We start from the raw sequence: 27,691 nt of genomic DNA on the forward strand, positions 1-27,691 counted from the left end.
GATTTTGTATCCTCAATTTTAAATTGATTCCTGTAGTGATTCTCCATTCATGGAAAATAGTGTGCTATCTGCTTTGCTGAAAGTTGTATTTGATGGTTTTTAAATTTTAAATCAGTGATTGAGCTGTATGCTAAGTCAGTTCAGTCATATCCAACTCTTTGTAACCCTGTGGACTGTATCCTGACAGTTTCCTCTATCCATGGGATTTTCCAGGCAAGAATACTGGAGTGGGTGGCCATGCCCTCCTCCAGGGAATCTTCCCAACCTAGGGATCAAACCCACATTTCCTGTGTCTACTGCATTGGCTGGCAGATTCTTTACCTACTGAGCGACCTGGGAAGCCCAACCTATGATTCAGGTTAATAGTCCCAGCACCTTGTGGTCAGTCAATATATGTTCTGTTTTGTTCCCTAATAAGCCTAGCAGCATTAGCACTGGGGCAAGAGAGCTGAATATATATTCTTACTTCAGTACACAATATGTTTTTTTTTGTGTGTGTGTGTGTGTGGGGTGTGTGTGTGTGTGTGCGTGTGTGCGTGTGTGGTTGAAATATTAGAGGGCCATTGTAGCCTCTCTGCATTGATCTGTGTTCTCCAAATGTTTCCATCCTTGCTAACTCCATATACTTGCTCTTGGACCAACAAGGACAGAGGGGACTGTGATAAGAGGTTGGGTTAATACTTTGGATTAATAGATTCTATTCATATTTTGTATACATCCTGTACCAGTGCTATAGGACAAACACTAGTACATCAAACTCTTATGACTCCACTTTTCTGTTTATGCAGCACCCAAAAATGTTTGTTGCCCTAACGTAAAGAAAGAGTGAGTCTAAATTCACTTAAGTGTATATAGGTGATGTTGAAAATTTTCAGACAATACCATGAAAGCAACGATTGTCAGGATTAGTGAGGGGATAGCTCCTCTCCTGGAAAAAACATTCTGTGGTAAGAAGCAGAACAAAGCTTGATCAATATAAAGTGTCACGAGCAGACCAAGTCTAGGTCCTGAGCTCCTTACTTTTCCTTATGCTTTTCTAAAAAAATTAATTTCACAGACTTTAAGGAAAAAAAAAATGCAGAAGGGCTTTCCACATCCAAGAGAAGTTTTGTAGTTGCTCCAGTGCCAAACACCCAAGCTCAGATTCCTAGTAAACTGCAGCACTTGGAAGTCAGTTCCAGAGGTATGTGTACACACTCCCTCCACTCTGCTTTGATTCTGATGTGTTTCAGAGGTTCTGTGCTCAGTTTCTATTTCCAAGCACTGATAGAATATTTTATAAATCTATAAAAATGAAACAGAGGTAAACTCATCAGAAATAAAAAAAATTAAGAATTAACATTCACTTACTACAAATATAGTCTTTCCATGTTATTGAATTATTTGAAGAGAATAGAAATATCTTCACTCTCTCCATTCTCTTGTCTAGTCTATAAAAGAAATTTTCCTTTTAGATATTATCAAGTATACTTTTGCTAAAACAATATGAAGGACAGAAAGGGAAAGTGACAACATCTATAAGATCAAATTCTTATGTTCCCCATTTCCTTTGGAAAATTTATTATCAGGTAACAGAAAACTTAGCCATTTATTTGAATAAAGCAATTAATATAAAAGTAGAGATTATACTTTCTAATAAGATTTAGATATGATCTAAGAAACATCACTTATGTATACTCTGCCATATCCACTCCCCAATCACACATACATGATGTAAACAGAAAAACACTTTGTGTTCAAGAATCCATGGAACCATATATTCTGTTGAAGGATACTATCAATATTAGTAATATAATACTAAATGTTTGTGATATAATCATATTTAGAAGGTGTTGCAGTCAAGATTCTATTGAGCAATCATTTCTATGTTGCTGACTATGTAGAGTTAGATGAATATATTTGTTCCAAATGAAAGTCCACAAGGGGTTGAAAGCAGATGATGATTTCAGAGAAAGGTAAGATTTTTCTAGCTAGTTATCTACAGAGGGCATGCAGAAGATGAAGCTGGTGAGGTCAGCCAACACCAGACAAAAAAACCCTGTAATGCCATGTGGAAATCATTGAATTTTAGGTATACAATATGTCAGCAGAAGCTTGTCAGTAGTGACTGGTATAATCAGGATTTTTTTTTTTTTTTTTTTTTTTACAGGAAGCTAAAAGTGGCAACAATACATACTCTATTTGTGCCATTTATTAACTTTGCATCCATATGTTGTAAATTTGGATGCCATTCCGTGCTGATGCCACAAGTACTGTATTCAGTGGTTAGCCACTTTATAAATCCTAATGTGTTTGCTTCTCGGTCTGGCTGCTTGATGAACAGCATAATGCATTTGTCTAAAGTAAAGCCTTCCAAATCCTACCTTCAAGGCCAAACTGCCTTGTGTGCTACCTTCCTTCCAAGGGCAGGAGACAGCCTCTCTAGAGTCTCTGAATGTCTTCAGCAGGTTTTGCGGCCTTTCTTTATTCTAATTTTTTTCTCCTCTGGCTTCAGCACCCTTGTCATTGCTGTCTGGTATCCTGTTGCTATCTCCTCTACAGACAGTAATGGCTGTGCAAGGTGACCTTCCCTAAATTGATATCCCACCTCCACATTTTATCTCAGAACCAGTCATTCAGCATTGCTCCTTGCCAACTGGGATTCACTAGTACTTGCTTTTTCATCATTGGCTAGTAGCATCATGAGTCTCAGAAGCAAATCTGACCATATCTACTTGGTCAAAAGTGACTGTACTGAATGAAATCCCCTCACCAGCTCACTAGTTGTTTTCACTTCTTACTTTTCTCCCACAGCCCTATTCCAATTCAACAGGTTCCTGTCTAGGTTTTACTTATCCTTGAAGATATGTTTTCTTGAAATGGAAACAGGATACAGCTCCCCTGAGAATCAACATGCTAAGTGATTTGTAAAATACAGTTCTCTGGTGTCTCAGATGGTAAATAATCTCTCTGCAGTGCAGGTCACCTGTGTTCAATCCCTGGATCGGGAAGATCCCCTGGAGAAGGGAATGGCTACCCACTCCAGCATTCTTGCTTGGAGAATCCCATGGACAGAAGAGCGTGGCGGCCATGGAGTCTCAAAGAGTTGGAAACACACTTCCATCTTTAACGATGTCTTGTCAAGAACCTTTCGTTGTGTTTTTTGCTTTAGTCGCCATACACTCAAGACAGTTTAATTCCTCATGAATTCTGGACTACTGAGCCTTCTTGGGAATAGGCATTTTCTTTTTCACTGGTGAAAATTTTCAACAGACAAATTCCAGGTAGTCTGAACATTGTATTTCTGGGGAAAAACATAACAAATGCCATAAATTATGGTAGAATAGTTAAAATAATGAATTCTCATCTTATGACATCATCAGCATCCATGGCCCCAGAAACTGAAATCAGACAGTTCTTGGTGTTTTAGAAGACTCTCAGGCCCTAGATTGTTTCAGGGGCAGTAAACAGAAAGTTGCTCTCAGCACAGAACCTGGTGCATACTCACTGGCAAACATACTATCCTTGTTTCTAAATCTGAAATTGTATACATGGGAAGTCCATTGTCAATTGTGTATTTCCCCTTTGTGGATCCAGCTCTAGAGGCATATAGTAATTTTCTATTGCTGTTCATTTGTTTGCTTGCTTATTCTTGCTTTTTAAAAAAAAAATAATTCAGGGATTTTCCTGAAATGCATCTCACTTTGGCTCTTTTCTCTTAAGTTCAGAATAGGATTAGGCAAACATTTATATTCTGCATCCTGCAAAAAGTTTTCTTCTATTAGTTCATTTATTTTTCTTTTTTATGTTTTGTTTTCTCCTTGTGTAATTCTTACTATTACATATCAGCTTTCCTGGATCTATTTTCCATGTCTCTGATATTTCCTTCATGATCTTTATCTATTCATGTACTTTGCTTTGTATTTAATCTTTCTGTACAAAATTTCTGATTTCAGTCATCTCTTCTTAATTTAAACTACTTTATTTTTGTCTTGCTTTGAGTTCCCCTAGACGAGGACAATGTAGAAAAATTTAGTTATGTGAAGTTTATTTGGAAGGAAATCTCTGGAAACCTTGGTATAGGAGTAAGGAAGCAAAATAAGAAACGTAAGGAAACCCATGTAATGTGCATTCTCAAACAGGCTAAAGACATACCTTAACCTGTGCACAGAGTAGTTGCTTTGTGCAACTGATAAGCTTTCTTTGAAGCAGCTGAAGTTTAGCAGTTGAACTTAAGCAAACAAACCTATGGGGCAACAATGGCTGGCGCCACATCTAAGTGTGGAGAAGGCTGGGTTGTTTATAAGCTGGCTCTCTCCAATCACTAGTTGACAACTGATCCGTAGAGAATTGAGTCCTGGCGTATCTTCCCTGGTCTGTGCTTAAGTAGGGCTATCCCGCAAGGCCAGACCAAGCCTCCAGCAAGAAAATAAATAAATGCTGGTTACATGAAGATGATGAAGCCAATGAATATGGGTAGAGTATGCACAGCATCTGTTACAAAGAGTATTGGTGGAATTTATACAATAAGAAAATCTTCTCCTAGCCCAGAATCGTGTCTAAAACAAACAAACAAACAAACAAACAAAAACAACAACCAAAAAAAAAAAAAAACCTTTTTGTAGAGAAGAAGATGATTTTATTATTATTAAGCATTAGATCTGAATGTGATGGGCATCATGGACCATTCAACAAGAGACGAGAAGACCAGGAGAGATCTCATCCTTTTATAGCCAAGCAAATACAAACCATTGCATATTTTTTCTCAATCTAAAAAACAAGTAATCCCCAAGTAAGAGGTCTTGATAGAACACAGAGAGCATCCTAACTTTGCATGATTATTGGTTAGCTAATTGGGTTCATCCAGGAAAAAACAAACTTCTTGTATCTTTATGACAGGAAGTAGTTTTGTAACCTGGAGCAAGGCCCCTACCAAAGTTAGATTTTACCATCCCCTCACAGAAACTAGAAGACAGATGCTTGTCTTCATGCCTGCATTTAAAAGGCGCCTCTATATCCTTGAGAAAGACATCCCTAGATCATAAAGCTGACAAAGGCCTTAACTTATATCTTCCAAAGGATTTATATACTTTTCAAAGAGACGAGAAAGTACTTACAATCAGAAGTTTTCTAAATTAAAGGCACTGGGAGGGGAAAAAAAATGCTCCAAGAAAAAGGAGTGAGGGTAATCCTCTTCCCTAATTTTCAACAGAAGAAACTAAGTCTCATATTTTTATTTGTAATTGTTTTTAAATTGGAAATCAAGTCTTTTTAAAACCATGAAATGTTTGTGCCTACATTTTATCTCAACAGCTGACTGAAATGTGTTTATTCAAGTGTTTCCCTTCCTGCAATTCAGTTGACTTGTAGTCGATGTGTTCAGATGTCTGCCTGACTTTCCTGTCTGTGGCTGGGAGTATTATATGTCATTTTTTATTTGTCAGCTTAGATATGGTTATTGAAATTGAATAATTTATGAAGTCCTTTAAATAGTAAGGGAAAAACAGAGGTCCCTGTGGGACACTGATCCCTAGGTTTCCAAAAACCCTGGCTTTCCGAGATTTCTGCCAACCTCAAAGCAAAGCATGTGAAACCTACTTCTTGGTTACTTCTCAGCTGCTGAGTTCAGGGAGAATCATTACACCAATACAGGGAGATTCCTGAGTTGGGAAGATCCCCTTGAGGTGGACTTGGCAACCCACTGAAGTTTTATTGTCTGGAGAATCCCATGGACAGAAAACCCTGGCTGGCCATGGTCCATAGGGTTAAAAAGAGTCAGACACAACTGAAGTGACTTGGCATGCAAGCACACTCTTTCTCCACAAAGTTCAAATCCTTGATCCCAGGCTCTTTCTGGGATCTACTCCCCTCTTTCTCTGCCTCACCACTGGCCTCCAACACAAGTGCTTTCACATCCACATTAGAGTTTCCTCTATCTAATCCAAACAAAGCCTGTGGGTGGATTAGGAAAAGCAGACGCTAGAGAACTACATTTTGGTAATTGTGGCCCCAGTTCGTTCTATTTCCACAAGATAAATATTTTTGAGTATCTTACTTAATAAGCAAAAGACTTTTAAATTAAATGTCTTTCATTTTTTAATTCAAGAGTTTGACCTGTGATCAAACCTTCCTGTAGGTTTCATTACATCAAGATTGATGGCCTAAATGCAAAGGAAATCCAAAAAAGAGGGAATATGTGAATATGTATGGCTAATTCTCTTTGCTGTACAACAGAAAGTAACACAAGATTGTGTTTTGACTATATTTCAATAAAAATTATAATAAAATAATTGATGGCCTTTTTTTCTGCTTAAATAATGTAATGACCCTTGTGTTGTATCGAGATACTCTTCATTGTTTTGGATAAAACATTTTCAGAGTTTGCAAAACCAAACCATCCTTGATGTTCCCTAGAGTGTATGGTTTGATTGTTCTGAATTGAGAGTCATGCACTCTAGTAAACCCTCAACTCCCAAACTCAAGCATAAAGAATCTTTTGTTTGGTACTTCCTACCTCTCTGATTTCAAATTATTGACCTATTTAAAAAATACTACCTTTTGTCTCATTGATGTTTCTGGCCCTTCACTCTTCATGAATTTAGATAGTATTAGGTTGAGTGTACAGCTCTGAAAAGATACCCTCACAGAGCTGACCGTTTGGGCCACAGATGCTATAATCTAGGAGAGTTTTTGCCTGTTCAGTCTCGGGGAGCAAGGCAAAGGCAAAAGAAACTGAGATCCTCTTCAGGGGCAGCCATTGCATCTCTACCACAAACAAATATGTATACATATATATGTACACACACACACATATATATACATTTATACACATATATACATTTGTACAACATCCCTTTGGAGGATGCAACTTGAATGGATGAATGTACTAGAAAATAATTTCTACATAAGTGTAGTTACAAATGCTTTTAAATTCAGACAATCCCATTCAGTCCAAGGTATAAATAATTCATTTGTTTCTATTTGAATTTCGTGGTAGAGAATGCTGTATAGATAATAGACATTTATTACTGAAGAGAATTTGAATTAAAAGAAAGTTCTCTGAGCATTAATAATAATAATAATAATAAATCTGCAGAAAACAGTAAGTTATAACTCTGAGGATAAAATATGACAAGAGTAATTGCTAAAGTAAGAAACAAAATATAAAACTTTTGTGTACTATGTATTATGTGTTTTCAACATTTCTTTGTTTAGCTTATTCCTGTCACTGGTAGAGTTTTCAGGAGAATAATTAGGATATTTGAATGCATTGCCTTTTTTAGTTCATATTTGTTTTTATATTGCTTTGAACCTTAGATATTTAGCATAATAATATTTAGCAAGTCATATTTGACTAATGCTATTGTTGTTATTATTATCATTTTACCTTTGAAAAATTAAAAGGTCAAAACTAGTGAGGTCACATCAAAATTTATACACTATTGAGGAGAAGAGCTGCGATTTTTGCTCTAGCACCCATGATCAGAATCTGGACTGTTGAAGCTAATATGACATGTGTTCTTTCAGAGTTATATCATCCATTTGACATGCTGTATGATTCATTTGAAAGTTAAAATTAAAGAACATAGATGTGGTGATTTTAATATTTTTTCTTATTCTGAAACATGTGAGCTCTTTGGCTTAGAGTAATTTTCAAATGTATGATCTCTTGGAGAAAAGTAGTACATTTAAATTAATTTAACAATAATTAGCTTTTTCCAATAGTCATGTATGGATGTGAGAGCTGGGCCATAAAGAAGGCTGAACACCAGACAGCGAAAGAGACACAGATGTATGGAACAGTCTTTTGGACTCTGTGGGAGAGGGAGAGGGTGGGACGATTTGGGGGAATGACACTGAAACATGTATAATATCATATAAGAAATGAATCGCCACTCCAGGTTCGATACACAATGCTTGGGGCTGGTGTACTGGGATGACCCAGAGGGATGGTACCAGGAGGGAGGTGGGAGGGGGGTTCAGTATGGGGAACATGTGTATGCCCGCGCCGAATTCACGTTGATGTGTGGCAGAACCAATACAATACTGTAAAGTAATTAACCTCCAATAAAATAAATAAATTAAAAAAAAAAAAGAATTGATGCTCTTAAACTGTGGTCCTTGAGAAGACTCTTGAGAGTCCCTTGGACTGCAAGGAAATCCAACGAGTCAGTCCTAAAGGAAATCAACCCTGAATATTCATTGGAAAGAATAAGAAAGCTGAAAGAAAGCTGAAAGAAAGCTGAAGCTCCAGTACTGTGGCCACCTGCTGTGACGAGGTAACTCACTGGAAAAGACCCTGATGCTAGGGAACACAGAAGGCAGGAGGAGAATGGGATGACAGGGGAAGAGATGGTTGGATGGCATCACTGATTCAATGGACATGAGTTTGAACAAGCTCAGGGAGATGGTAAAGGACAGGAAAGCCTGGTGTATTGCAGCCCATGAGGTCACAAAGAGTTGGACACCACTGAGCCACTGAACTGAACTGAAGAATTCTTGCATCCCTAGAATAAACCCAATCTGATCATGGTGTATGAGCTTTCTGATGTCTTGGTGAATTCTGTTTGCTAGTATTTTGTTAAGGATTTTTGCATCTATGTTCATCATTGATATTGGCATGTAGTTTTCTTTTTTTGTGTTGTCTTTGTCTGGTGTTGGTATCAGGGTGATGGTGGACTTAAAGGATGAATTTGGAAGTGTTCCTTCCCGTGCAGTTTTTTAAGAGAGTTTTAGGATAGGCATTAGCTTTTCTCTAAATGATTGATAAAATTCTGTGAAGTCATATGGTCCTGGGATTTTGTTTTGGGGGAGATTTTTGATCACAGCTTCAATTTCAGTGTTTGTAATTGGGTTGTTCATAATTTCTATTTCAAGGTACAGTCTTGGAAGATTGAACTTTTCTAAGAATCTGTCCATTTCTTCCAGGTTTTCAATTTTATTGCCATATAGTTGTTCATAAGAGTCTTTTGCAATCCTTTGTATTTCTGTGTTGCCTGTTGTAACCTCTCCTTTTTCATTTCTAATTTTCTTGAATTGATTCTTCTCTTTTTTTTCTTGATGAATCTGTCTAAATGTTTGTCACTTTTTTTATCTTCTCAAAGAACTGCCTTTAGTTTTATTAATCTTTACTATTGTTGCTTTCATTTAATTTTCATTTATTTATGCTCAGTTCTTTATTTTCTTTCCTTCTAATTTTGAGGCTTCTTGTTCTTTTTTCTACAGTTGTTTTAGGTGTACAGTTAGGTTGTCTATTCGGTGTTTTTCTTGTTTCTTGAGGTAGGATTGTATTGCTATAAACTTCTCTCTTATAACTGCTTTTGCTGCATAGGTTTTGAGTTGTTGTCTTTTCCTTTTCATTTGTTTATAGATATTTTTTGTTTTCCCTTTTGATTTCTTCAGTAACATATTGGTTATTTAGAAATGTATTTTTTAATCTCCATTTGTTTTTATTTTTTACAGGTTTTCTCTTGTAATCAATGTCTACTTTTATAGCATTGTGGTTAGAGAAGATGTTTGACACAATTCCAATTTTCTTAAATATGCTGAGGTTTCATTTGTGACCCTAGATGTGATCTATCCTGGAGAATGTTCCATGTACATTTGAGAAGAAGGTGTATTCTTCTGCATTTGAATGGAATGTCCTGAAGATATCAATGAGATCCATCTCATCTAGTACATCATTTAAGACTTGTGTTTCTCTAATTAATTTTCTGTTTTGATGATCTGTTTATTGGTGTGAGTGGGGTTTTAAAGTTTACTATTATTATTGTTATTATTATTATTATTATCGGGAGAAATCTCAATAACCTCATATATGCAGATGACACCACCCTTATGGCAGAAACTGAAGAACTAAAGAGCCTCTTGATGCAAGTGAAAGAGGAGAGTGAAAAAGTTGGCTTAAAGCTCAACATTCAGAAAACGAAAATCATGGCATCCGGTCCCATCATTTCATGGGAAATAGATGGGGAAAAAGTGGAAACAGTGGCTGACTTTATTTTTGAGGGCTCCAAAGTCACTGCAGATGGTGATTGCAGCCATGAAATTAAAAGACGCTTACTCCTTGGAAGGAAAGTTATAACCAACCTAGATAGTATTTTAAAAAGCAAAGACATTACTTTGTCAGTAAATTTCCATTTGTTAAGGCTATGGTTTTTCCAGTAGTCGTGTATGGATTTGAGAGTTGGACTGTGAAGAAAGATGAGCACCAAAGAATTGATGCTTTCGAACTATGGTGTTGAGAAGACTCTTGTGAGTCCCTTGGACTGCAAGGAGATTCAACCAGTCCATCTTAAAGGAGATTAGTCCTGGGTGTTCGGTGGAAGGATTGATGTTGAAGCTGAAGCTCCAATACTTTGGCCAACTGATTGGAAGAGCTAACTCATTTGAAAAGACCCTGATGCTGGGAAAGATTAAGGTCAGGAGGAGAAGGGGGTGACAGAGGATGAGATGGTTGGATGGCATCACTAACTCAATGGACATGGGTTTGGGTAGACTCCAGGCAATGTTGATGGGCAGGGACGCCTGGCATACTGTGGTTCATTGGGTTGTAAACAGTCAGACATGACTGAGTGAACTGAAATGAACTGATTATTATTGTGTTACTGTTAATTTCTCCTTTTATATCTGCTGTTGTTTGTCTTATGTATTGAGGTGCTCCTATGTTGAGGGCTTAGATATTTACAATTGCTGTCTTCCTCTTGGATTGATCCCTTGATCATTATGTGGTTTCCCTCTTTATCTCTTGGAATCTTCTTTATTTTAAGGTCTATTTTGTCTGATATGAGGATTGCTACTTCAGCTGTCTTTTGCTTCCTATTTGCATGAAATAGATTTTTCCATCCCTTCACTTTTAGTCTATATCTGTCTTTAGGTTTGAAGTGGGTTTCTTGCAGACATCATATGTGTGGGTCTTGTTTTTGTATCCATTCTGCCAGCCTGTGTCTTTTGGTTGGAGCATTTAATCCATTTACATTTAAAGTAATTATTGATATATATGTTCCTATTGCCATTTTCTTAGTTGTTTTGTGTTGATTTTGCCGATGTTTTTCTAACTCTTGTATTTCTTGACTATATACATCCCTTTAACATTTGTTGTAAAATTGGTTTGCTAATACAGAATTGTCTTAATTTTTGCTTGTGTGAAAAGCTTTTTATTTCTCTATCAATTTTGAATGAGATTCTTGCTGGGTACAGTAATCTTTGTTGTGCATTTCCCCCATACTTTAAATATACCCTGCCATTCTCTTCTGGCCTGCAGAGTTCCTGCTGAAAGATCAGCTGTGAAACATACGAGGTTTTCCTAGTATTTTACTTGTTGTTTTTCCCTTGATTATTTTAATATTCTTTCTTTGTGTTTAGTCTTTATTAGTTTGATTAATATGGGTCTTGGCATGTTTCTGCTTGGGTTTAACCTGTATGGGACTTTTTGTCTCTCTTGAACTTGATTGACTATTTCCTTTTCCATGCTGGGGAAATTTTCAACTATAATCTCTTCAAAATTTTTTCATACACTATCTTTCTCTCTTATTCTTCTGGAACCCCTATAATTTGAATGTTGGTGTGTCTGATTTTGATCCAGACGTCTCTGAGACTATCCTCAGTTCTTTTCACTCTTTTTACTTTATTCTGCTCTTCAGAAGTTATTTCCACCATTTTATCTTCCAGTTTACTGATTCGTCCTTCTGCTTCAGAAATTCTGCTATTGATTCCTTCTAGATGCTAAGTTGCTTCAGTCATGTCCAATTCTGTGTGACCCCAGAAATGGCAGCCCAGTAGGCTCCCCCATCCCTGGGATTCTCCAGGCAAGAACACTGGAGTGGGTTGCCATTTCCTTCTCCAATGCATGAAAGTGAAAGTGAAGTCACTCAGTCGTGTCCGACCCTCAGCGACTCTATGGACTGCAGCCTTCCAGGCTCCTCTGTCCATGGGATTTTCCAGACAAGAGTACTGGAGTGGGGTGCCATTGCCTTCTCCGATTCTCTCTCTGATTGCGTCTAGAGTATTTTTAGTTTCTGTAATTGTTTTGTTTGTCTTTTTATGTTTCAGTTCAGTTCAGAGGCTCAGTTGTGTTTGATTCTTTGTGACCTCATGAGTGAATTCTGGAAGATGGTGATGGACAGGAAGACCTGGCAAGCTGTGATTCATGGGATCACAAAGAGTCGGACATGACTGAGTGACTGAACTGAACTGAACTGAATTGAGGCCTCCCTGTCAATCACCAACTCCCGGAGTCTACCCAAATTCATGTCCATCAAGTTGGTGATGCCATCCAGCCATCTCATCCTCTGTCGTCCCCTTCTCCTCCTGTCCTCAATCCCTCCAAGCATCAGGGTCTTTTCCAATGAGTCAATTCTTCACATGAGGTAGTAAAGTATTGGAGCTTCAGCTTCAGCATCAGTCCTTCCAATCAACACCCAGGACTGATCTCCTTTAGGATGGACTCGTTGGACCTCCATGCAGTCCAAGGGACTCTCAAGAGTCTTCTCCAACACCACAGTTCAAAAGCATCAATTCTTCAGTGCTGAGCTTTCTTCACAGTCCAACTCTCACATCCATTCATGGCCACTGGAAAAACCATAGCCTTGATTAGACGGACCTTTATTCGCAAAGCAATGTCTCTGCTTTTGAATATGCTATCTAGGTTGGTCATAACTTTCCTTCCGAGGAGTAAGCGTCTTTTATTTTCATGGCTGCAATCATTATCTGCAGTGATTTTGGAGCCTCCTAAAAATAAAGTCTGACACTGTTTCCACTTTTTCCCCATCTATTTCCCATGAAGTGATGGGACCAGATGCCATGATCTTCTTTTTCTGAATGTTGAGCTTTAAGCCAACTTTTTCACTCTCCTCTTTCACTTTCATCAAGAGGCTTTTTAGTTGCTCTTCACTTTCTGCCATAAGGGTGGTGTCATCTGCATATTTGAGGTTATTGATATTTCTCCCAGCAATCTTGATTCCAGCTTGTGTTTCTTCCAGCCCAGCGTTTCTCATAATGTACTCTGCTTATAAGTTAAATAAGTAGGGTAACAATATATAGCCTTGATGTACTCCTTTTGCTATTTTGAACCAATCGGTTGTTCCATGTCCAGTTTCACCTGTTGCTTCCTGACCTGCATATAGATTTCTCAAGACACATGTCAGGTGGTCTGGTATTCCCATCTCTTTCAGAGTTTTCCACATTTTATTGTGATCCACACAGTCAAAGGCTTTGACATAGTCAATAATGCAGGAATAGATATTTTTTTCCGGAACTCTCTTGCTTTTTCCATGATCCAGCGAATGTTGGAAATTTGGTCTCTGGTTCCTCTGCCTTTTCTAAAACCAGCTTGAACATTGGAAGTTTGCAATTCACATATTGCTGAAGCCTGGCTTGGAGAATTTTGAGCATTATTTTACTAGTATGTGAGATGAGTGCAATTGTGCACCCTTTCTTTAATTATTCTACGTCTTTGTTAACTGATTCTTTCATTTCCTCCATTCTCTTTTTTAGGTTTCTGATCATCATTACTCTCATTATTCTGAAATATTTTTCATATAGTTTGCCTACTTCCTCTTCATTTATTTGGACTTCTTTGTTTCTACTTTGTTCTCTCATTTGTGTAGTATTTCTCTGTCTTTTCATCATTTTTTTTTTAAACTTATTGTGTTTGAGGTCCCCTTTTCTCAGGCTTCAAGGATGAATTATTTCTTCCTTTTTATTTCTAATTTCCTAAAGTTGGTCCAGTTGTTTGTGTAAACTTTGTACAGGGTGAGCTTCATGCTGAGTTTTGTGTGTGTGTGTGTGTGTGTGTGTGTGTGTGTGTGTGTTTCCTCTGATGGACAAGGCTGAGTGAGGTGGTAATCCTGTCTGCTAATGATTGGGTTTGTGTTTTTGTTTTGTTTGTTGTTTAGATGAGGAGTCCTGCACAGGTGATTGTGTAATACCAGATATTGTATTCAAGTGTTTTCCTTTATGTGAGTTCTCACTATTTGATACTCCCTACGGTTAGTTCTCTGGTAGTCTAGGGTCTTGGAGTCAGTTCACCCACTCAAAACACTCATTATAAGTTCAAAATGAGAATTATTTCAGATTTCTCAGAAAGCTTGTCTCACATAAAAGGTCCTGAAGTGATGCTCTCATTGTATGTGAAGCCAAGAGACAGGAATTAGCAGCAGTCCTATTTTTTTTTTTTTTATCCTTTGAAATTTAGTGAATCAATTGCTAGTTTGGGAGAGGAGAGTCAAGAAAAGTAAAATACAATTAATATTATGTATGGTAACTTTTGAGCTTCTCAAAGGGCTCAGCAGATTAACAATCCACCTACAATATAGTAGACACAGGTTCGAGCCCTGGGTCCTGAAGATTTCTTGGAGCAGAGCATGGCAACCCACTCTAGTGTTATTTCTTAGAAAGTCTTATGCATGGACAGAGGAGCCATGTGGGATACAACCTATATGTTGCAAAGAGTCAGACATGACTGAGCAAGCATGTGTTAATTTTTCACTGCATTTTACTTCCATGAAATCCTTGCAAAATGAGCTGGACTTGAATCCCAACTTTGCTGAGGTTACTTAAGTCTTTTAAACTCAATATGCTAATTTTAATTATGTGAATGCTATGCAATGTTATTGAAAGATTAAAGACAACATGAGTAAAAAACTTTGCACACATAAGTAAAGTCAGAAGCATCTGAACTGAACTGATCAGTCATGTCTAATAACTCAGGTGCAGTGCTCACAAAAATCTTGGGTATGAAGCTCACTCTGAATGAAGGCCAGCATAATGCTTAACAGCCATTGCTTTAACTTACTCCTGTATGAGGCGGCAAATGATAGCAGAGTGATGGGTAGGACCTGTTCCCATGGGAATGAGCATGTGAGAGAAGCCTCCGTTTTGCTCAGTTTCATGGAGAACAACTAACCACTTCACCACCTCTCAAAAAGTATCTATAAAATCCTAGTTTTCTTAAAGAACAGTGGCATCGTGGGTTCATTGGCTGCAAATGATTACTTGTCGGACACAAAAACAATATTTTCTTCCAGTGGAGTTAATGGCATTTCTGTCACTTCTTTTTGGGGATTTAGTATTTTTCATTTAGCTGATTAAAATATACAGCTAATTATGCCAGATTTAAAAAAAAAATTCAAACTCTTAAAAATTATTTTGAAATCTTTAAATGACTTATGTCAGATTTTTACTTTCCACTTGTGGAAAACTTGCTTAGACTATATGCTTTTGTCATCTCCTCAGTAAATGTTAAACTGATGTAAAATGAGTGTATTTGTATTTATAAAAATAACTTTTTTCACAGGAAGAAGAATTAAGAAAAAGTGGGGAAGCCAAGTATGCCCACTTGAGTGATGAACTTCATGTATTAATTGAAGTGTTTGCTCCACCGGGGGAGGCTTATTCACGTATGAGTCATGCTTTGGAAGAGATTAAAAAATTTCTGGTTCCTGTAAGTACTTTTCATTCTTTACAAAGATTTTTCTCATCAGTTCCTATTAAAAATGTGCCTTGATCTTCACTGACTTTCTAGAAAAGAAACTTATGTTGCAGATTAATTATTTGTAGAGTTAATGTGAAAGTGAAAACAGAAATACAAAAAGCACTTAGCACAGGCTCTGGCATGTTGCTACCAAGTGATAATTTGGCTGTAGTTTTTCTTCAGAATATTACATGCCATGCTATCCTTCAGAGCCATGAAGAGTAAGACAATTAACACTAAAGCTTAAATACCTAGCTGAAGTTGTATACTTTTCTTTTGTTTCTTAATTACTTGTTAGTTGACATGTATTATTCATAATCTTTAATTTTGAAAAAGACAATTTTGAACATAGAAAATATTTCCAGGTATAATGGAAGGGGAAAGAGACTCAACATGCAGTATGTGTAATGACAATCATAGTATTTGGAATGATTGTGTACTTTTATACAATAGTATGCCAGGTCTGCCTCATTATAAAATATAATGTAAACTAATCAATATTAATAAAACTAAACACTTATTGACATCATGCAACAGTCAGAAAAATACAATCATTGCATTGTATGAGAGAAACAGAATGCTCAGTGTTCAGAAAACGTAAGCCAGCATATTCGGGTTTGCATTTTGAATAGAATCCTCTACTGATTTTCTGAGAAATAGAAGAAGATTAAATAATGAAGCTTTCCTAAAGGTCAACAATTTAGCATTCCAGGAAGAGGTTGTTTGAACAGCAAGCTTCACATCAGGCTTGGACCTGGGAATGAAATAATTAGAGAATGCTGAGATAAAGTTTTCTGGATTGTCCTGGCAGATGTCTTCAGCAGAGAGAGAAAAAGAGTAGCTGAAATTTATCTGTGCAATGAAGAAACACTATAGTTTTTTAAACTAAGTAATAAACTCAGAGGAAATGTGGGTAAGATTCATTGATTGGCAGTCATTTTCAAAATAGGGAGAAAAAAAAACAGAATTTAACAATAAAAAAAGTATAAAAATATTACCGCACAACCTATTTGTATGTCCAGTTTTAAAGTTTCAGTCAAGAAGAGTTTATAGAATAATGCCATACCACTCTGATTATTCCATAACTTTATATACACCCAGAATTTGTGCCCAATTTATTAGCTGGTACTTATCTGAACATCTTTCTAAATAGATCCTATATTTCTTAACAATGAGGATGCTATGTCCTCTCTTCCTTCTGTTTTTAAACTAAATGCCTGGTTCAATTCAGTTCAGTTCAGTTCACTCACTCAGTTGTGTCCGACTTTTTGCGACCCCATGAATTGCAGCACGCCAGGCCTCCCTGTCTATCAGCAACACCCGGAGTTCACTCAAACTCATCTCCATCGAGTCGGTGATGACATCTCATCCTCTGTCGTCCCTTCTCCTCCTGCCCCCAATCCCTCCCAGCATCAGAGTTTTTTCCAAAGAGTCAACTCGTGCATGAGGTGGCCAAAGTACTGGAGTTTCAGCTATAGCATCATTCCCTCCAAAGAACACCCAGGACCAATCTTTAGAATGGACTGGTTGGATCTCCTTGCAAGTCCAAGGGATTCTCAAGAGTCTTCTCCAACACCACAGTTCAAAAGCATCAATTCTTTGGCACTCATCTTTCTTCACAGCCCAACTCTCAAATCCATACATGACAACAGGAAAAACCATAGCCTTGACTAGACGGACCTTAGCTAGCAAAATAATGTCTCTGTTTTTGAATATGCTATCTAGGTTGGTCATAACTTTCCTTCAGAGGAGTAAGCATCTTTTAATTTCATGGCTGCAATCACCATCTGCAGTGATTTTGGAGTGAAACAACAACAACAACAACAACAACAACAACACAGTCTGACACTGTTTCCACTGTTTCCCCATCTATTTCCCACGAAGTAATGGGACCAGATACTATGATCTTCGTTTTCTGAATGTTGAGCTTTAAGCCAACTTTTCACTTTCCTCTTTCACTTTCATCAAGAGGCTGTATAGTTCCTCTTCACTTTCTGCCATAAGGGTGGTATCATCTACATATCTGAGATTATTGATATTACCCTGGCAATCTTGATTCCAGCTTGTGCTTCTTCCAGTCCAGCATTTCTCATGATATAATTTGCATATAAGTTAAATAAGCGGGGTGACAATATACAGCCTTGACCTACTACTTTTCCTATTTGAGACCAGTCTGTTGTTCCATGTCCAGTTCTAATTGTTGCTTCCTGACCTGCATATAGGTTTCTCAAGAAGCAGGTCAGGTAGTCTGGTATTCCCTTCTCTTTCAGAATTTTCCACAGTTTATTGTGATCCACACAGTCAAAGACTTTGGCATAGTCAATAATGCAGAAATAGATGTCTTTCTGGTACTCTTTTGCTTTTTCCATGATCCAGCAGATGTTGGCAATTTGATCTCTGATCCCTCTGCCTTTTCTAAAACCAGCTTGAACATCTGGAAGTTCATGGTTCACGTATTGATGAAGCCTGACTTGGAGTATTTTGAGCATCATTTTACTAGCGTGTGAGATGAGTGCAACTATTGGTGGTTTGAGCATTCTTTGGTATTGCCTTTCTTTGGGATTGGAATGAAAACTGACTTTTTCCAGTCCTGTGGCCACAGCTGAGTTTTCCAAATTTGCTGGCATATTGAGTGCAGCACTTTGACAGCATCATCTTTCAGGATTTGAAATAGCTCAACTGGAATTCCATCACCTCCAGTAGCTTTGTTCATAGTGAGGCTTTCTATGGCCCACTTGACTTCACATTCCAGGGTATCTGGCTCTAGGTGAGTGATCATACCATCGTGATTATTTGGGTTGTGAAGATTTTTTTGTACAGTTCTTCTGTGTATTCTTGCCACCTCTTCTTAATATCTTCTGCTTCTGTTAGGTCCATACCATTTCTGTCCTTTATTGAGCCCATCTTTGCATGAAATGTTCCCTTGGTATCTCTAATTTTCTTGAAGAGATCTCTAGTTTTTCCCATTCTGTTGTTTGCCTCTATTTCTTTGCATTGATCACTGAAGAAGGCTTTCTTATCTCTCCTTGCTATTCCTTGGAACTCTGCATTCAGACGCTTATATCTTTCCTTTTCTCTTTTGCTTTTCGCTTCTCTTCTTTTCATAGCTATTTGTAAGGCCTCTCCAGGCAGCCATTTTGCTTTTTTTGCATTTCTTTTCCATGGGGATGATCTTGATCCCTGTCTCCTGTACAATGTCATGAACCTCTGTCCACAATTCATCAGGCACTGTATCAGATCTAGTCCCTTAAATCTATTTCTCACTTCCACTGTATAATCATAAGGGATTTGATTTAGGTCATAACTGAATGGCTTAGTGCTTTTCCCAACTTTCTTCTATTTAAGTCGGAATTTGGCAATGAAGGGCTCGTGATCTGAGCCGCAGTCAGCTCCAGGTCTTTTTTTATTTTTTGGCTGACCGTATAGAGCTTCTCCGTATTTGGCTGCAAAGAATATAATCAATCTGATTTCAGGGTTGACCATCTGGTGATGTTCATGTATAGAGTCTTCTCTTGTGTTGTTGGAAGGTGTTTGCTATGACCAGTGTGTTCTCTTGGAAAAATTATATTAGACTTTGTCCTGCTTCATTCCATATTCCAAGGACAAATTTGTCTGTTACTCCAGGTGTTTCTTAACTTCCTACTTTTGAATTCCAGTCCCCTATAATGAAAAGGACATCTTTTGGGGGGTATTAGTTCTAAAAGGTCTTGTAGGTCTTCATAGAACTGTTTAACTTCAGCTTCTTCAGCATTACTGGTTGGGGCACAGACTTGGATTAATGTGATATTAAATGGTTGACCTTAGAAAGGAACAGAGATCATGCTGTCATTTTTGAGATTGCATCCAAGTACTGCATTTCAGGCTCTTTTGTTGACCGTGATGGCTATTCCATTTCTTCTAAGGGATTCCTGCCCCCAGTAGTAGACATAATGGTCATCTTAGTTAAATTCATCCATCAGTGTTATTTTATTTCGCTGATTCCTAGAATGTCAACCTTCACTCTTGCCATCTCCTATTTGACCAGTTCCAATTTGCCTTTATTCATGGACCTGACATTCCAGGTTCCTATGCAATTTTGCTCTTTACAGCATTGGACCTTGATTCTATCACCAGTCACATCCACAACTGGGTATTGCTTTTGCTTTGGCTCCTTCCTTTTATTCTTTCTGGCATTATTTCTCCACTGATCTCCAGTAGCATATTGGGCATTTACTGACCTGGGGAGTTCCCCTTTTGGTATCCTATCATTGTGCCTTTTCACACTGTTCATGGGGTTCTCAAGGCAAGAATACTGAAGTGGCTTGCCATTCCCTTCTCCAGTGGACCACATTCTGTCAGATCTTTCCACCATGAGCCACCCGTCTTGGGCGGCACACACGGCATGGCTTAGTTTCATTGAGTAAGACCAGGTTGTGGTCCTAGTGTGATTAGATTTACTATAGTTTTCTGTGATTATGGTTTCAGTGTGTCTTCCCTTTGATGCCCTCTTGCAACACCTACCATCTTATTCGCATTTCTCTTACCTTGGTCATGGGGTATCTCTTCATGGCTGCTCCAGCAAAGTGCTGCCACTGCTCCTTACCTTCGACGAGGGGTATCTCCTCACCTCCACGCCTCCTGACCTAGAACATGGAGTAGCTTCTCTAGGCTCTCCTGCACCCAGGAAGCCACCACTCCTTGGATGTGGGGTTGCTCCTCTCAGCCGCCACCCCGGCCTCTCACGTGGGGTAGCTCCTCTCGGCTGCGCTTGTCCACCATTGAAGCCGCCTGCACTTGTGCACAGTTGCAAATGCCTGGCACTGTTGGGTAAATAGTTTTACTATATTTAGCTCAGACTAGCCCAACTTCTGGTGAGCTAACTGTTATCAAGAAAGTCTATAACTACCTGCATTACTAATTCATTTTGTGACTGTAGACAAGTCAGTTAAATTTCCACAACTTTAGCTTCAGTTCAGTTCAATTGCTCAGTTGTGTCTGATTCTTTGTGACCCCATGGACTACAGCATGCCAGACTTCCCTGTCCTTCACCAATTCCTGGAGCTTGATCAAAATCATGTCCATTGAGTCAGTGATGCCATCCAACCATCTCATCTTCTGTTGTCCCCTTCTCCTCCTGCCTTCAATCTTTTCCAGCATCAGGGTCTTTTCCAAAGAGTCAGTTGTTCTCATCAAGTGGCCAAAGTATTGGATTTTCAGCGGCATCAATCCTTCCAATGAATATTCAGGACTGATTTCCTTTTGGACTGACTTTAGCTTATTCATCTTTTAAAAGAAGGTAATGATAATAGGTATTATGAATACTCAGCAGATATTTTTTATTGTGAATAATAATAATAACATGCATTGTGAATATTAAATGGGGTAATGGATACAAAAGGACACAGAAAATTATATAGGATGTTACATGTTTTATTACATATTATATGTAAGTAAATTGTCATTTTCAATATAATATATTATTGTAGTAGAATCTTGGAATGACATTTTGAAGTAAAATATGTAAGATGAAATACTGTTTCATTACTACAAGATTTTAGACCTAGGCTGTAGGCTAGGTTGACCCTATTTTATTATAAATACCAGTGATACATTTCACTTACTTCTTGGACTTCTTGATACTGTAATCATTTCATTTATTTATTCTCCACTGAATTATCCTCTGTGTGGGCAGGGCTGGCCAAGGCTTTAGTACTCCTCACATTTAGAGTCATAACTGGCACACTAACTGTTTGATAGTCTGATGGAGGTAGTCACTGGAGATGATGGAGGGGGTTAAACAGCTATTTGGGTGAGATTTGGGGAACAGTCAGCATGTTCTCCCTAAACAAGTCTACATGTGGTTGAAAACCTTCCTTTGGTCAGTGTGTTCTGCTCCTGCTTCCTCTAAGTTTTATCTCTGCCCATCCAATTGTTCCTCACTGTGCATCCAACATTCCAGGCTTCCTCTTTACTAAGGGCCTTTGATGATTCTTCTCCAAAATATTGACCACTGGTCCCAGCTCACAGGGTAGCATTGCAGGAAATTCTTCCCTCACCATACAGTCTAAAGCAGCCTTCCTGTATTTGTACAGCCCTATTCTATTGTGTCTGCAACACAGTCTGACACTGAGTTTCTGCAGTTCACTGTCTTGTCACTCCCTGGCCCTCTTCACTAATATATTTTCCACATAACTTTGTGCCAGGTACATAAGGAAGCACTTAACAAATGTTTTTTATGAATGAATAAACCTTTAAAAATATTCTGATATCTCTCAATGTTGAATTAGCAAATTTTACAATCAATGAAGCAATACCATTTGGTAAATGTTGCCCATTTTGCTTTGCTGGTCTCAGCACCAGGCAGAGGATAGCATCTGTCTACTTCATTCATCATTAGAACTGCAAGGAATGAAAATTAACTGCCAGTTCTTTTTCATTTATCTGGAATCACTTAGTGATTCAGGTTTCTTTTGGCATTTATATGAAGGTCTATCAAAATGCTAACATGTCAAGATACTAATATTTACAAATATCACAGGTGAAGAATTATACCCAGGAAGCAGCAAGCTGAAACAATACAGAAGGCTACTGTCAGATGACGTCCTCTGACGTCAGATTCCTCTGTACATGTTACATCACACTCCTCTAACGTGCAGCATCTTTCCATGGTTAAAACCTTCACCTCTATCTGTGTCACTCAACGTCTATACAGCTTGTCCTACAATGGGCTATAATTGTCTAAGATTGCCAACTGTAGAACATATGACTCAATATTATTGCTGTGTGGAAAATTTTCAGCTGGATACTTTCCATTCAGTCTTATCAAAACAAATAGAGTGGCAGGTCAATAAAGCATCAATAAATTGAACTCTGCTGATTTTAAATCTCTAATACGTTGAGAAGGTACTGTATTAAACACTTCCATATATTAGCTAATTTGTCTCGCAAACAAGGTTAGAAGTATCAAATAAATTATTTGACAATAATGACAAAAAGGATATAAAACCCTAAACTAATACATATTTCAATATGTGAATACCCTTCTCCTCACTTTATAAGATATAAAAGGAAACATGTATTGTCACTATTACATTTTGTAACACTCCTTGTAACAAAACATTGACTGGTTTGATCTCATTGCAATCCACGAAACTCTCAAGAAACTTCTCCAGCACCACAGTTTGAAAGCATCAATTCTTCTGCACTCAGCCTTTACCGGGGTCCAGCTCCAGCAGGATCCAGAGATATCTGAAGCATGAACGACATCGGCAAGAGATATATAGAGAGAGATAAAGAAAGAATCTTACAGTTAAGAAAATAGAGGAGCAAAAGAGGTTGATATTCGTTGGTTTACATAGAAAGACAATAAAGCCCCTGCATGGGACTTGTTCTGTTCATGGAGGCAACAGCTACCCTCTCGGTGGGGCAAAGGTGCAGAGCACCTTCTTGAGAGGGTCTTGGAAGCCTGGGCAGGAAAGTGAACTCAGAGGGCCCCTGCACTCCAGGGAGTCAACCTGAAAAGAAAAGAAATAAAGAATGACATCGGGAGACCAAGTTTCAGTGAGCAAGGTCTGTCACTTTATTTACAAAGGGAGCTTTTATACTTTGAGTTGTACATTGAGCAAAGTGAAAAGTACAGAGTCAGCTCAACATTCCATCAGTATTAACTTTTATTGATACCAGGTTTCATCCTGCATACCATTTCATAAACAAGGGTCTTATTTTTTGTACATTATCTTCTGGCCCAGAGGCCTCTTGACATTTTATGACCCCTTTTTGATAAAGGTTGGTCACCTAAAACATTTACTTTCCCTTGAAATGTTTTTTTCTTAAATTCCTTTGCCTGTGTCACCCTTAAAGTACAGAGTTACATTTTCATGGAGCAAAGATTCAGTGGGTTACAGCAAAGAAAGAACTTATTAACTCAAAGTCTAATGTTGCTAATGTTAAGGCTACTACTTGCTTTTTCTATATCTTAACTATATGCACTCCCAGGAACACAGTGGATAAGGGATGTGGGAATTTGGCCGCAAGCATTGGCTCAACAATGTTGCAAGAGTCTGGATAAACCTGCCAAGTAAGCTAGAATGCTAACAGGGGGTTCAAATTGAAATACTCCTTTCATGCCCAGGAGATTTATCAACCAGAGTCCTAAGTTAATTTTTCCCAGAAAAAGGTGGTCGGGGATAGCCACCTGTTAATGTCAGAAGAGTTGGTGAAAGGCATAAAATAGTAAGACAGACAGATTCTGGTTTGGGGGTAGATGCTCGAGCAAGTCCAGGGGGTCCCTCGAGTTCTGATCTGGTTTGCTCGTCAGGTTTCTCCACATGACCTTGTCATGGGTGGGATCGGCCCAGGGAGTCCCTCGAGTCCTGAAGCCTTGCTTGTCAGGTCTCCTTCACATGACTTTGTCATGGATGGGATCTCCCGTGCTGGCTACCGGCATGGCCCAACTCTTAATCTGTACATGACTACTGAAAACATCACAGCTTTGACTATATGGGCCTTTGTTGGCAAAGTGGTGTCTCTGCTTTTTGATTTGCTGTCTAGGTTTGTCATAACTTTACTTCCAAGGAGCAAGTGTCTTGTAATTTCATGGTTGCAGTCACTGTCCACAGTGATTTTGAAGCCCAATAAAAGAAAATATCTTATTGTTTTTAACCTCCACTCTTCTATTTTTCATGAAGTGATGGGACAAGATGATATGATCTTTATTTTATGAATGTTGAGTTTTAAGCCAGCTTTTTCACTCTCATTTTTCACCTTCCTCAAGAGGCTCTTTCAGTTCAGTTCAGTCGCTCAGTCGTGTCTGACTCTTTGTGACCCCATGAAATATAGCACGCCAGGCCTCCCTGTCCATCACCCTGCTTATTTAACTTATAAGAGGCTCTTTGGTCCTTCACTTTCTGCCATTAAGGTGGTGTCATCTGCATAACTGAGATTATTGGTATTTCTCCTAGAAATCTTGATTCCAGCTTGCACTTCATCCTGCCTGGCATTTTGCATGATGTACTCTGCATATAAGTTAAATAATCAGAGTGACAACATATAGCCTTGATGTACTCCTTTCCCAATTTTGAGCCAGTCAGTTGTTCTGTGTCCAGTTCTAAGTGTTACATCTTGACCCACAAACAAGATTATCAGGAGACAGGTAAGAAGGTCCAGTATTCCTGTGTCTTTAATAATTTTCCAGCTTATTGTGATCCACAAAGTCAATGACTTTAGCATAATCAGTGGAGAAAAATTAGATGATTTTCTTTGAAATTCTCCTGCTTGCCCTATGATCAAATGGATGCTGGCAATTTAATCTCCATTGCTCTGCCTTTTCTAAACACAGCTGTTACTCCTGGAAATACCTTGAAGGATTGTGTACATTATTTCCCTAACATGTGAAATGAGCACAATTATATGGTAGTTAGCATTTCCTTTCTTTGGGACTGGAAAGAAAATTGACCTATTCCCATGCTGTGGACACTGCTGAGTGTTCTAAATTTGCTAACATACTGGGTGCAGTATTTTAACAGCACCATCTTTTAGGATTTTAAATAGCTCAGCTGGAATTCTATCACCTCCACTAACCTTGTTTGCAGTAATGCTTCCTAAGGCCCACTTGACTTCACACTCCAGGATTTCTGGCTCTCTGTGAGTGACCACACAACTGTGGTTATCTAGGTCATCAAGACCTTTTTTGTATAGTTCTTCCTTGTATTCTTGCCGTCTCTTCCTAATCTATTTTGCTTCTGTTATGTCCTTATATTTTCTGGCATTTATCATGCCTATCCTTGCATGAAATGTTCCCGTGATACATCCAATTTTCTTGAAGAGATATCTAGTTTTTTTCCATTGTTTTGTTTTCCTCTATTTATTTGCATTGTTTATTTAAGGAGACCTTCTTATCTCTCCTTGCTATTCTATGGAACTCTGCATTCACTGGAGCATTTCTTTACTTTTCTCCCAGCCTTTCCCTTCTGTTTCTTCCTTAGTTAAATATAAACCTGCCTGAAACAACCACTTTGCCTTCTTGCATTACTTTTTCTTTCTGACGGTTTTGGTTACTGCCTCCTGTACAATGTTATGAACTTCTGTCCATAGTTCTTCAGGCACTCTGTCTACCAGATATAATCCCTTAAATTTGTTTGTTATCTCCACTGTATAATCATGAGATTTGATTTAAGTCGTATTGAATGGACTATCTCTGTTCCCTACTTACTTCAATTTAAGCCTGAGTTTTGCAATGAGAGGGCTTTCCTTGTGGCTCACCTGGTAAAGAATCCGCCTGTGATGTGAGAGACCTGGGTTTGATTCCTGGGTTGGGAAGATCCCCTGAAGAAGAGAAAGGCTACCCACTCCAGTATTCTGGCCTGGAGAATTCACAAAGAGTCAGGCAAGACTGAGTGACTTTCACTTTCACTTTTGCAATGAGGAGCTCATGATCTGAGCCAGTCAAATGCAGGTCTTTCCCCAACCCCCGTTTCCCCCTCCACCCAGAGTGTATAGATTCTCCGTCTTTGGCTGCAAAGAATATATTCAATCTGTTTTGCTATTGACCTTTTGATGATTTCCAAGGATAGAGTCATCTCTTGTGTTGTTAGGAAAGATTGTTTGCTATGACCAATGTATTGTCTTGACAAAGCCCAGTTACCTTTGCGCTACTCCAAAAACAAGTTCAGCTCAGTTCATTTCAGTCACACAGTCGTGTCCGACTGATTGTGACCCCATGAATCACAGCAGGCCAGGCCTCCTTGTTTATTACCAACTCCTGGAGTTCACTCAGAGTCGCGTCCATCGAGTCAGTGATGCCATCCAGCATCTGTCCTCTGTCGTCCCCTTCTCCTCCTGCCCCCAATCCCTCCAAGCATCAGAGTCTTTTCCAGTGAGTCAACTCTTCGCATGAGGTGGCCAAAGTACTGGAGTTTCAGCTTTAGCATCAGTCCTTCCTAAGAAATCCAAGGGCTGATCTCCTTCAGAATGGATTGGTTGGATCTCCTTGCATTCTAAGGGACTCTCAAGAGTCTTCTCCAACAGCACAGTTCAAAGGCATCAATTCTTTGGCGCTCAGCCTTCTTCACAGTCCAACTCTCACATCCATAAACGACCACTGGAAAAACAATAGCCTTGACTGGATGGACCTTCGTTGGCAAAGTAATGTCTCCGCTTTTGAATATGCTATCTAGGTTGGTCAAAACTTTTCTTCCAAAGAGTCAGTGCCTTTTAATTTCATGGCTGCAATCACCATCTGCAGTGATTTTGGAGCCCCTCAAAATAAAGGCTGACACTGTTTACACTCTTTCCCCATTTATTATTTGTCATGAAGTGATGGGACCAGATGCCATGATCTTCGATTTCTGAATGTTAAGCTTTAAACCAACATTTTCACTCTCCACTTTCACTTTCCTCAAGAGGCTTTATAGTTCCTCTTCACTTTCTGTCATAAGGGTTGTGTCATCTGCATATCTGAGGTTATTGAGATTTCTCCCAGCAATCTTGATTCCAGCATATGCTTCTTCTTGCCCAGCGTTTCTCTTGATGTACTCTGCATATAAGTTACATAAGCAGGGTGACAATATACAGGCTTGACGTACTCCTTTTCCTATTTGGAACCAGTCTGTTGTTCCATGTCCAGTTCTAACTGTTGCTTCCTGACCTGCATAGAGGTTTCTCAAGAGGCAGGTCGGGGGTCTGGTATTCCCATCTCTTTCAGAATTTTCCACATTTATTGTGATCCACATAGTCAAAGGCTTTAAGGCATTGTCAATAAAGCAGAAATGGATGATTTTCTGGAACTCTCTTGCTTTTACCATGATCCAGTGGATGTTGGCAATTCGATCTCTGGTCCCTCTGCCTTTTCTAAAACCAGCTTGAACATCTGGAAGTTCACGGTTCACGTATTGATGAAGCCTGGCTTGGAGAATTTTGAGCATTACTTTACTAGCATGTGAGATGAGTGAAATTGTGCTGTAGTTTGAGCATTCTTTGGCATTGCCTTTCTTTGGGATTGGAATGAATACTGACCTTTTCCAGTCCTGTGGCCACTGCTGAGTTTTCCAAATTTGCTGGCATACTGAGTGCAGCACTTTCACAGCATCATCTTTCAGGATTTGAAATAGCTCAACTGGAATTCCATTACATCTAATAGCTTTGTTCATAGTGATGTTATCTAAGGCCCACTTGACTTCACATTCCAGCATGTCTTGCTCTAGGTGAGTGATCACAGCACTGTGATTATCTTGGTCGTGAAGAAAATTTTTGTACAGTTCTTTT

General features: G+C 38.6%; 1 protein-coding gene across 1 annotated transcript in view; it reads left to right on the forward strand.

Annotated features, from left to right (window-relative positions):
• The window catches only part of KHDRBS2 (KH RNA binding domain containing, signal transduction associated 2), an 800,500-nt gene that overhangs the window by 396,276 nt on the left and 376,533 nt on the right, over nt 1–27,691 (forward strand). The window contains exon 4 of the mRNA XM_005696178.3: nt 15,275–15,421. Coding sequence (XP_005696235.2) covers nt 15,275–15,421 — 147 coding nt within the window. The remainder of the gene's footprint in view (nt 1–15,274; nt 15,422–27,691) is intronic.

The sequence above is a fragment of the Capra hircus genome, chromosome 23 (genome assembly GCF_001704415.2).
Source record: "Capra hircus breed San Clemente chromosome 23, ASM170441v1, whole genome shotgun sequence".
Lineage (NCBI taxonomy): Eukaryota > Metazoa > Chordata > Mammalia > Artiodactyla > Bovidae > Capra > Capra hircus.